The following is a 12,019-nucleotide window of genomic DNA, read 5'->3' as shown; positions in this document are numbered from 1 at the left end:
CCAGGGTAAAACCAAATTATTGTCACAGCATAAAAGAGAAGGAAAGATGAGAAGATGCATGTTACCTCATTTGGGTTGGAACAGAGAAAATATAACCGAACAATTAAAAGTTGCATTTTGACATTTGGTGAAGTGGTTTGTGGGGATGAACTGCAGCTAATTCTACCTGCCTGGACTTGATTATGCAAAACAATCAAGTCTTTTTCTTACTTGAACAAAGCCAATTTGGTGTTGTCATTGCGAGGCTAAGTACTAAATGCTTATCTATCCTGGAGCTGTTGGAAGTTCAATTACTTTAATAAAGGGAGCTATATTAATGGAGTTTTCCAAAATTAATCTGTTATTCATCCCGAACTGCTAGTGATTGGTCACTTAAACAGTTGTGTGCACATCATTTATGTGGCACAGTGGTTAGCACTGCTGCCTCACGGCACTAGGGACCCAGGTTCAGTTCCCGGCCTGGGTCACTGTCTGTGCAGAGTCTGCACGTTCTCCCCGTGTCTGCGTGGGTTTCCTCCCGGTGCTCCAGTTAGGTGCATTGGCCATGCTAAAATTCTCCCTCAATGTACCCGAACAGGTGCCAGAGTGTGGTGACTCAGGGATTTTCACAGTAACTTCATTGCAGTGTTAATGTAAGCCTACTTGTGACACTAATAAATAAGCTTAAATAAAATAAAAAGACTTGTATTCTTATATCTTCTTTCAGGACGTCCCAAAGCACTTTACAACCAATTAAGTACTTCTGAAGCGTAGTCACTGTTATTGTAATGTAGGAAACGTGGCAGCAATTCGTGCACAGCAAGCTCCCACAAACAGCAATGTCGTGATAATCTGTGTTTGTGGCATAGATTGAAGGATAAATATTGGCCCGGACACCAGGCATAACTCCTTGCTCTTCAAAGTGGCACAATGGGATCTCTTATGTCCCCATGAGAGGGAGGGACCTTGGTTTAACTGGTCTCATCTGGAAAGTAGGCACCTCTGACAGTGTAACACACTCAGTACAGAATTGCATTCCTATCCACTCCTGACTTTTGAGTCATGGAAGTATCACCATTTACAAATGTGTCTGTGAAGTGCTGATCAAAGTTTGTGCCTTGGCTGGAAGCAATGTTGGACTCCCCAAAATAGAAAGATGATACATGTCAGCAAAGTCCTCTTTAAAAGCCACATGGGTTTATTGACGTACTGCCATTGTTTCAATTGTTTGGAGCACGAAATTCCACTTACTCAGCACCCCTGAAACTGCTTGTTTGCATCAGTTGAACCCATTACAACAAATGTATCTACTGTTGCGTGGTCTCTGTTTTTTTTGTCATCTCCATTTTGCAAAATATGATCACTTACTGTTTACACTTTATGAATGAGACAATCACTGTGCAAAAATATTGCAGTCAAAGCTCTTTCTCCCCTATGCTCCCTGTCCCCCCCCCCCCCCCCCCTCAAAAAACACTCTTCTTGGTGTATAGTCTGTACATGGATATTTCAATCCCTGGTAATACAAATTTACAAAGCAGAGACCACTGAGACAAATCCTCTTGTCAAGTGTTGTTATGGTGTTTGCAGTATGTTTTAAGCATGGTCATAATGTATTTGGAATTTAAACAAGTAGTCTAGACCCAGAAACTTTGTTCCCAAGCCTATCCAGTACAATATTGCAAAGGTATCAGTTGCAAGTTTGAGGGGGTATAATTCCAGTTGAAGACGATGCTGGGATTATTTGTTTTAATTTGTATCTACCTGATCCCTGGGTTCGATCCCTGGCTTGGATCACTGTCTGTGCGTTCTCCCTGTGTCTGCGTGGGTTCCCTCCGAGTGCTCCGCTTTCCTCCCACAGTGCGAAAGATGCACTGGATAGCTGCATTATCCATGCTAAATTCTCCCTCCATGTACCCGAACAGGCGCCGGAGTGTGGCGACTAGGGGATTTTCACGGCAACTTCATTACAGTGTTAATGTAAGCCTACTTGTGACGCTAATAAATAAACTAAAAACTAATTAGTTCAAATAAGGTTTCTAACACATGACCATCACCCCTCTGTTTAAAGACTGAAAGAATTTATGGAGGCTTTAGATAATCCCCATACTTACAGACAATGACCAAACTCTTAATCCAGGAGCACTGTCAAAAATGCACCCAGATGTTGAAGCAAAGGCGCATTCCTGAAACTTCAGCAATTTGGGATTTGCCCTTTTTAGAGCTTCCATTTGGCGAGATTCCGAACTCTGGCAACTAAACTGTAATGAATCTATTTGGCAAATCCTGACATTCTAATTTGGATTTTCAGGCTGTTTAAGTGGAACAGCCATGTAGATCGTAAGCAAATTCCTAAAATGTAGATTGTGTAGAATTAAGTTACATAACCTGCATAGTTGTTCCGCATAAAGAGATTATGCCTCTTCGAGTTGAACACCGTAAAGTACGGGCTTGTAGATTCTTGCTTTTTGACTTTTTAAAAATGTATTCTCTCTTCAGGCAAAAGACTACTCAATATTTTTAAAATGTTTGCTATACATCTCTGATCATGAGCCTCACTCCTTTGCCGTATCTGTGAAAATAATACTTCTGAAAATTGTATAATTCTCACCCTTGTCATTGTATCTGTCTGAGTTTCTTGCACACTAGTTATAATCAGCAGGTTTCTATTGGAATCCTGTAATGTGATAGCTTCAACAGTGAACTGCAATCTACACTATAAAAGCCGGGGTTTGCTTTCAAGAGCTGTTTATGATTCATCTCGCACTGAAACACAAATATGACTTTGCTTTTTGAAGTGAGTTTAATTTACTGTTGTTTATAATTAATACAATCTGCACGCAGAGGTAACTGTAAATAACAAGGACGTCAACGATTATAGAAATGCAAATGTGACTTTGCCTTCTGAAGTGAACTTGGTTTACTGTTTATAATCTTCCACTTTTTTGATACAGTCCTGCAAGTAGCGGTAAATGTCAATAACAAGGGAGTCAAAGGTTATTGGTGGTAGAGGGGATAAGATGTAGGAGCAGAAGTAGGCCGTTCGGCCCATCAAGTCTGCTCCGCCATTCATGAGATCATGACTAATCTGAAATGATAATCGTCAACTCCCCGTTCCTGCCTTATCCCTATAACCCTTGATTCCCTTACTGATTTTAAAATCCAATCTGGCAGAGTAGGCTGAAGGGGCCAAATGGCCTACTCCTGCTCCTAATTCGTACGCTTGTATCTAAACAGTGGTTGTGGCCTCTGGTCAAAGTTTTGTCGCACTTTTAAGATGTCGCGCTCCAACGAGGCACAAATATAACTCGTAGAAACCAAAGCTATCCGACCTCTGTTCCATTCATAAATAATAGTCTCACAACACCAGTTTAAAGTCCGACAGGTCTATTTGGAATCACAAGCTTTCGGAGCACTGCTCCTTCATCAGGCGACTTGCCCGATGAAGGAGCAGCGCTCTGAAAGCTCGTGATTCCCAAATAAACCTGTTGGACTTTAACCTGGTGTTGTGAGATTTCTTACTGTGCCCACCCCAGTCCAATGCCGGCATCTCCACATCATGGCCATTCATAAATGTGCGAGTGACCATAAAATTGACACATACTTCAAATAATTTTTCCATCCAGTGTGCCATTTTTCCCCACTCAGTTTTTAACATCTACAGCAAGTTAATTGAAGAAAAGTTAATCCTCGGATAAAATAAAATTAGAATTTATCCAATAAAATTGGTCTTTTGAAGGTTAGCAAAACTTGTAGGAGGATATCCTTCACCAAGACCGTTTATTGTTCAAGGCACAAGTTGGGAATGTTTTTACTAGGGTCTTCAGTGCTGCAGATTTCCCAATTTCCTTGGAATTATTTGTTCCCATGAAACTGCATTACTTAGATCCACCATGTCAACCTGTATCACCCGGTCAGCTCATAAAAGATGGCGAGGATATGGCTTTGGAAACTCGGTGTGGATTTGAATGAGCAGCAAACAAATTGGTTCGACTCAAGATGGTCACTAGGCAGGGAGGGAAAATTGGTGTTTGTAGCAAAGGTTGAAGACAATGGCTTCAATCTTGCCAATGTTTAAACGGAAGAAATTCTGTTTCATTATGAGTAGTGATGAAGAGGCGATGAGGAAAGTATGGTGTTGGAAGTCACCCGTGCACACGTAGCAACTGCCCCCATGTCTCTGAATGGGCACTGTCAAGCGCTTGAGTGAAGAGTAGGAAGCCAAGGATAAATCCCTGCAGGGTCCTGAAAGTAATGAGGGGGAAGGAGGAGCCATTGTTAGAAATGCTCCAGGTGGGATTTGATGGCAAATTTGGAACGAAGCAAATGCAGTCCCACGGAGTTGAACAAATGGAAGCAGGCACTAGTGGAGCTTGTTAACTGTCTTGAGCTGCGGAAAAAAGTGATATACTATGGCCAGAGTGTCTCGGGAGAGAATTTATGACAGAATCGAACCATTTCACTGCTAAAGCAGGCGTGGAAATCCAGTCCAACAGATAATGGGCTCAGGCTTGTGAGGCAACAACACATTAAAGGAATAGATATTTATAGTCACTGTTGGCGCATTTTCCAAGATGTACCAAATGCCCAAGTCTATGGAACTAAGTACTTTAGACAGAAGATTTAAAATAGATTTATGCAGTGGGAAAATATCAGACATAAAAGGACTTCAATTTTCGCAATCCCTCTATGCTGTTTAAACCATTAAATATGAATCAATTTGCTTTTTGCTATTATGATTGATGCAAAGTGGTCGAATGTAACTCCTGGCCTTTGGGCTAGACTCACTGAATCACTGTGTCAAAGGTAAATGGGGGACAGGGCGTGGACGGGATTGGGATTCATGGGCAGTGCCAACTTACCTGTTCAAGAAATACAGATCAACATGTGATAATGGAGCAAATAATGTGTGTAAGTACCCAAGGGTAGCAAAGTGTTTTGAGGAGAGATCTTAGAAAAACAAATGCAAAGACTGCAGAAACAGTTAATAACTGGGTATAAACTTTGTGAAGGAAGAATAACTAACTGTACACCATATACTATATATGACTTTCTCTTCAAAAGCTCTAACTACCTCTGGATTTCACCTTTTCTGATATTTGAATCTAGTGCCTAATCAAGGGGGTTCTTAAGGCATTCATCAAACAGAGTTAAGGGTTAATTACTATGAAGAATTCTCACATACAGCAAATTGGGAAGTAAAATATGTACATTGATTATACACATTTCTCAATTTTATGGAGAAAAACTAAAGATGGAACATGAGCTGAAATATCATAAAGCTTTGAATATTAACTTATCCAATTTTTATCATGGGGAATCATCGAATCCCTACAGTGCAGAAGAGGCCATTCGGCCCATCGAGGTTGCACCGGCTCTCTGACAGAGTATCTTACCTAGGCTTCTCCCCCGCCCTATCCCTGTAACCCCATACATTGCCCTTGGCACCAAGGGGGCAATCTACCATGGCCAATCCACATCCACACCTCTGACGAAGGGTCATCTAGACTCTCAACATTGGCTCTATTCTCTCCCCCTAGATGCTGTCAGACTTGCTGAGATTTTCCAACATTTTCTGTTTTTGTTTCAGATTCCAGCATCCGCAGTATTTTGCTTCTAACCACATCTTTGGATTGTGGGAGGAAACTGGAGCACCCAGATGAAACACGCAGACATGGGGGGGGAACGTGCACACTCCATGCACACTCGCCCAAGGCCAGAATTGAACCCAGGTCCCTGGAGCTGCGGGGCAGCAGTGCTAACCATTGTGCCACTGTCAAATTAAAAAAGTATTATTTTCAGGGCCAGAGAGATGTTCATCACTATTATGACATACTGTGATTTTAAAAGAAAACCCAGTTAGCACCTCATTAACAAGACGTAACATTGTCAGGGATTTTAATCTTAAAAAGATGTTCTTATCAGTTCATCCTGTAGAAGAAATCACTAGTGGCAACAGCTGAGTCTGTGTTTAAATGCAAACGTAAGTCATTGTTGTTTTTGCGGAGTAATGATGTTGAATGCTAACAGTATCACCGTTGCTATAGCTGCAAAATCTGGACAAACATAATCACCAAATCATTACCTTCACGCAGACTAACACTTGATTCCCGAACTGCATTTACAGATTTACTTCAGACCATTACAGTAGCAACCACATCACAAAGCTATCAGGCAACGATGACCTAATAGCCACACACAAATCTCACTGAATCAAACTTTTCCTTGTATCTATATTCACTTGAAGAAGTACATTGGCTGCAGGAAGTGATTTGAAACCACGGTGGCACAGTGGTTAGCACTGCTGCCTCACAGCGCCAGGGACTCTGGTTCGATTCTGGCCTCAGGCGACTGTCTGTGTGGAGTTTGCACATTCTCCCCATGTCTGAATGGGTTTCTTCCAGGTGCTCCAGTTTTCTCCCACAGCCCAAAGATGGGTGGGTTAGGGTGATTGGCCATTCTAAATTGTCCCAAAGTATCAGGGAGATGAGCAGGGTAAATGCATAGAATCCCCACAGTGCAGAAGAAGGCCTTTCAGCCCATCGAGTCTGCACCAACCAGAATCCCACCCAGGCCCTATCCCTGTAATCTCGTGTATTTATTAACCTGCTAGTCCCCCGATGATGAAGGACAATTTAGCTTGGCCAATCTCACCTAGTCCACACATCTTTGGACTGTGGGAGGAAACCGGAGCACCCGGAGGAAACCCACACAGATATGGGGAGCATGTGCAAACAGTGTCTGAGGCCAGAATTGAACCCGGGTCCCTGGCGCTGTGAGGCAGCCATGCTAACCACTGTGCCACCATGCCACCATATGTGGGGTTTTGGGGATTGGGCTTGGGTGGGATTGTTGCCAGTGTAGGCTCGATGGGCCGAATGGCCTCTTTCTGCACTGTAGGATGGTATGATTCTATGAAATGTCCACTGATCAAGTCTTCTTTCCTTTTACCTCCGAAGTGACTATTTTTCTACAGGGGTTGTAAGGCTTTAAAACTGTAAAATATTTTCCAATGATATGAGTAACTATTTCTTTCAGGAACAGCAAGTACTACAGAACTGATGAATGTCACGTCCATGTCACCTTCAAATCCCACTGCAGTAACGGGACTTCAGCCGACTGAACTATTATCCACTTCAAAACAAAATGAAAGCACTACCTCAACACCGACTTCTGGCACTGAGGGAGCTTCGGTGTCATCCATTGTTACCATATCCAATACAAATCTTCCAAGTATTTCAACGCCCAATGTTACAGCCTCTCCGACTGAGAACATTACGAGTACCACTGAAATACCAACTACTCTTTCAAATGAAAGCTTTGCCACCGCCAGTTCCCCTGTGACCAAGACTGATATGATACCAGAGGCTTCAACTACTCAAACAGTGGCCACAACCGAGATGCCAACAAACACCACATCTAATTTCACCCAAACCTCAACACTGGATCTCACAACCATTTCTCCAACACTTCATAATGCATCGACCAGCATATCAGCCACTAGTGGACATATAAATGTTCCTGTGTCAACAGTAATTCCCACAATTGAAACATCGGACGTGGTTACACTAAACATTACATCAACCAGCACATCTGTAACCATTATAAATGATACAGTGCCAGTGACTGCTACAGTGCCAATGAATGCTACAAGTCAGGCGATGACGCAGAGTACAGAAGTTTCCAGTTCTACTTGGACCACAGCACAGTCTCCAAAGACCTCGGCAACACTACCTGCAGGTAAAGCGCAAACATTTTTCTCAGTGTAATAAACTGCTTTGCTGCATTTTGTTGCAAAAGCTAATTTGGGGTTGGCGTTTCACTATACTTCATTAGTGCTGGCAATAACTGGCTCTTTGGATGACATGAATCTCACATTCTAATAAGAGGTACGAACGGTAGTGTTGAGGGCCCAAGTGCCTGCCAAATGAATACAGGTTTAATGTTTATTTATTAGTGTCACAAGTCGGCTTGCATCAACACTGCAATGAAGTTACTGTGAAAATCCCCTAGTCGCCACACTCCGGTGCCTGTTTGGGTACACTGAGGGAGAATTTAGCATGGCCAATGCACCCTAACCAGCACGTCTTTCAGACTGTGGGAGGAATCCAGAGCACCTGGAGGAAACCCGCGCAGCGACGGGGAGAACGTGCAAACTCCAGACAAGACAGTGACCCAAGCCGAGAATTGAACCCGGGTCCCTAGTGCTGTAAGGCAGCAGTGCTACCATGCCGCCTCTAAGATGGACTAAATTTCCTTTATAGACATAGCTGGTTGTCGAAGTAACTTCCTCCAGCCAGGGTGTGTTGATGCTCTGAGTTAACATTTATTCTGAGTTGATCTTGAACCTTGTCGGTCATAATGACCTTCATTTTTTTACTGGGTGTACAGTAAATATTTTTGAGTTGTAGTGGAAACTTTACTGCTAACACGTGCGAGCAATCATCAACTTTTTGCCAGATAAAACCTGAACATCGATTGGAATAAGAACAATCCCAGTGTCCTGGTTTAAACTTCAATCTAGGGAAAGCAAACTTGATAGGAAGAGGTTACTAGTGGACAATATCTCGAGAGAAAAGTGGTTAAAAATTAATGTTCAGTTGTAAATCATAGATTGCCCTTGCGAAAATTAAGAAAATCAGAGGCCAATGAAGGAGACATTGCTGGCATATTTTTTTTAATGAACTAATCTTGTTTGGGACCAAATGGAAAGTGGAAATTTCCATTTAATGCTTGTGATGGCTACTTTTGTGAAATAGTTTCTGTTGTATAAATAAACATCTGATTTATTTACAGATCTGAACACCTCCATTTTCCATCTTGTTCAGTAAAGCTATTTAATTTTATGCCACAAATTTGTTCCTTTCACCACCCGATTGGGGCACCTCCCAGCGCCAGGGACCCGGGTTCGATTCCCGGCTTGGGTTATTGTCTGTCTGGAATTTGCATGTTTCCCCCCGTGTCCACGTGGGTTTCCTCCTGGTGCTCCGGTTTCCTCCCACAGTCCAAAGATGTGCGGGTTAGGTGGATTGGCCATGCTCAGTTGCCCCTTTAGTTTCAGGAGGACTAGCTAGGGTAAATGGATGGGGTTATGGGGTTGATGGCTGGGTGGGATTGTGGTCGGTGCAGACTCGATGGGCCGAATGCACTGTAGGATTTTGTGAGGAGCGCTATCAGTAAATTCTTCAAACAGAATGACAGCATGTGGGAATTAACTGCTAGACTAGTGGAGACAAATACACTGGAGCTATTGAAGAAACAATTGGAATACGACCGGGATTGGAATCTCTAGATAAATAAGTTTAAGATGGATATCTTGTGATCTCGGAAAGCTTCTGCTTTCACAGTTAATCTCCCACACAATTAATTAGCTGACTGACCTGCATTTTGTGTATGATCAGAGATTCCCAGTTGTACCTTGTGCTATGAAGAAGTTAGAATCATAGAATCCCTGCAGGCAGAAAGAGACCATTCGGCCCATCGAGTCTGCACCAACAATCCCATCCAGACCCTATCGCCCTAACTCCGTGTATTTACCCTGCTCATCTCCATGATGCTAGGGGGGTGCAATTTAACATGGCCAGTCAACCAAAACTGCACATCTTCGGAGTGTAAGAGGAAACCGGAGCACCCGGAGGAAACCCACGCAGACATGGGGAGAACATGCAAACCATAGACACAGTCACCCAAGGCCGGAATTGAACCTGGGTCCCTGTTGCTGTGAGGCAGCAGTGCTAAGTTGGCCATGTAAAACCTTACAAAGTAGTACACAAAGGAGCCATGTCCTTGCATTATGTCAGAGTTGACCCAGATCTTGGATAACGACTTGGGTTCAATTCAATTGAGGGTTCAGTTTAGCTCATTCAGGATGCAAAAGTTGAAATGTGTGGTTGAAAATAGGGAACCAGAATGTCCACCTCATGATCAACAGTGAAGAACCTGAGCTGGAGTTGTTTTTTTTTAAAAGTTTATTTATTAGGATCACAAGTAGGCTTACATTAACACTGCAATGAAGTTACTGTGAAAATCCCCTCATCGCCACACTCCGGCACCTGTTCAGGTACACTGAGGGAGAATTTAGCATGGCCAATGCACCTAACCAGCACGTCTTGCGGACTGTGGGAGGAAACCCACGCAGACATGGGGAGAACGTGCAGACTCCGTACAGACAGTGACCCAAGCCAGGAATCGAACCCGGGTCCCTGGCGCTGTGAGGCAGCAGTGCTAACCACTGTGTCACCGTGCCTGCCACCCAGTTGGTGTAGTAGTTGTCAGACTGTGTCTTCATTTTACATTGGTGATGGTGTAGATTTTTTAAATCAAATGTCTGAACAAAGACCACGAAAGAGCAGTTATTTAAGTGATTGCTGAAGCATGAGAGAGAGATTCCTTGCGGCTCTTGTTATCCATTTTGCGATCAGCTCTTGTAAGCTGTAGTTGACAATGCGTTGCTCAGGGCTTGAGTAAATTAAGGTCCTATTGTTAAAATCCACTGAAGATTATGAATAATTACATTTGATAAGTCCTATAACAAATGATAGCAAGAAATGTTTCTTCCTAATCCAAAGCTTTTGATTGTGTGTTCAGAAACATTACGCAGACGTGACTTTGTTTCATTCTGAATTTATTCTGCGAGTGATATATGTTGATATTTATTTTGACTTCCAGATCATTGCGTAAGCGCAAACTGTCCTCCAAGCAGTAAATGTGTGAATCTTTTTGTGTCGTACAAGTGTCAATGTCCCCCGGGACTCCTTGAAAACGAGGCTAGCTGTGTCACAGGTAAAAAGGAATTATCAATGTTATAGTTTTGCGATAACGTCGACAACAAACTCTTGATGCATACAAGCTATTTTTATGGCACATGAGACCCAAGCCAGTGTGCCAGCTCCAGCCGAGAGGAAACTTGGCAAGATTTGTTAATACTTAATGACCCCAATGGAGTCTAATATAAAAGCAGCTTAAGATTTCAGTAGATCATGATGTATTTATATTGTGGAGTCGCTTGTTTTGAGTTGTTGTGTAGTATTTACCATGTTCGTCACTGTCCTGTATGTAGCCTGGATATACTTTTTAAAAACCAACTAGTAATCCAGGCGTAAAAAAGCAAATTCTGCGGATGCTGGAATCTGAAACCAAAAGAGAAAATGCTGGAAAATCTCAACAGGTCTGGCAGCATCTGTAAGGAGAGAAAAGTGCTGATGTTTCGAGTCCAGCTGTCCCTTTGTCAAAGCCAAAAGGCATAGAAAGTGGGAGATATTTATACTGCAGGGTGAGGGAATGAAAGATGAGTCATAGCCACAAAAACAAGGGGAAAGGCTGCTAATGGCAGTCCATAGAGAGAACAGAAGAGCGAGTGGCCAAATGGCAGACAAACTGAAATCAGAGGGTAAGCTGTGGCAGATGAAGATGTGGGGGAAGGCAGGGGCATGGGTGGGAGAGAGATAAAAGGGGGAGAAAAGGTAAGGAAAGGGGGGATAAAATGGGGGGAAAGAGTAAGGGGGAAGAAAAGTAAAGAAGTAAAAGAGAACAGTTAAGAAATGAAATGAAAATAAAGGGGTCAAGATGGGGTAAAGCTAATCATCCAAGCGTGTTCCCTGCATGCTATTGGAAGCTACAACTTGAATTGTTCTGTAATTCTCTGCATAATGGAAATTAAATCGCTGATTCTAAATAAAAAGAACAATTAACCATTTTCTGGCCATCAAATTATAGCTGTCATCCTTTAAGGCACTTGCTGGTGCGTCCATGGGTTTGTGCGTGTCCATATGTCTGTTCTTCCTGCACTTACAGAAGCTAATTAATGGTGGGAGTGGGAGAACAGAATCACTGGAATGGAGTCCTCTGCCTTTCTCCTCCCTTTTGACCAGGAAAAGAGTAACTAGTGCCAAGTGAAAGTGGATTAAATAAGGAAAATGGGTCTGCAAAGACTCTGGTTTTTTTATATACTTTATAATCTGATATTTTTCTTTCTTGTACGTTTAAGATTATCAGATGGCGTTGACCAATTTTGGAGACATTCTGCCTTACACTGGTTTTGACT

At 42.7% G+C, this 12,019-nt stretch overlaps 1 protein-coding gene across 1 annotated transcript in view; it reads left to right on the top strand.

Annotated features, from left to right (window-relative positions):
- Positions 1 to 12,019, top strand: part of LOC144500665 (protein HEG homolog 1-like) — a 97,323-nt gene that overhangs the window by 41,143 nt on the left and 44,161 nt on the right. The window contains exons 2-3 of the mRNA XM_078223963.1: positions 7,015 to 7,716; positions 10,645 to 10,758. Coding sequence (XP_078080089.1) covers positions 7,015 to 7,716; positions 10,645 to 10,758 — 816 coding nt within the window. The remainder of the gene's footprint in view (positions 1 to 7,014; positions 7,717 to 10,644; positions 10,759 to 12,019) is intronic.

Source organism: Mustelus asterias, chromosome 11 (assembly GCF_964213995.1).
Source record: "Mustelus asterias chromosome 11, sMusAst1.hap1.1, whole genome shotgun sequence".
Taxonomy (NCBI): Eukaryota; Metazoa; Chordata; class Chondrichthyes; order Carcharhiniformes; family Triakidae; genus Mustelus; species Mustelus asterias.
The sequence above is the reverse complement of the archived record's forward strand: the minus strand, read 5'-3'. Positions and strand labels throughout refer to the sequence as shown.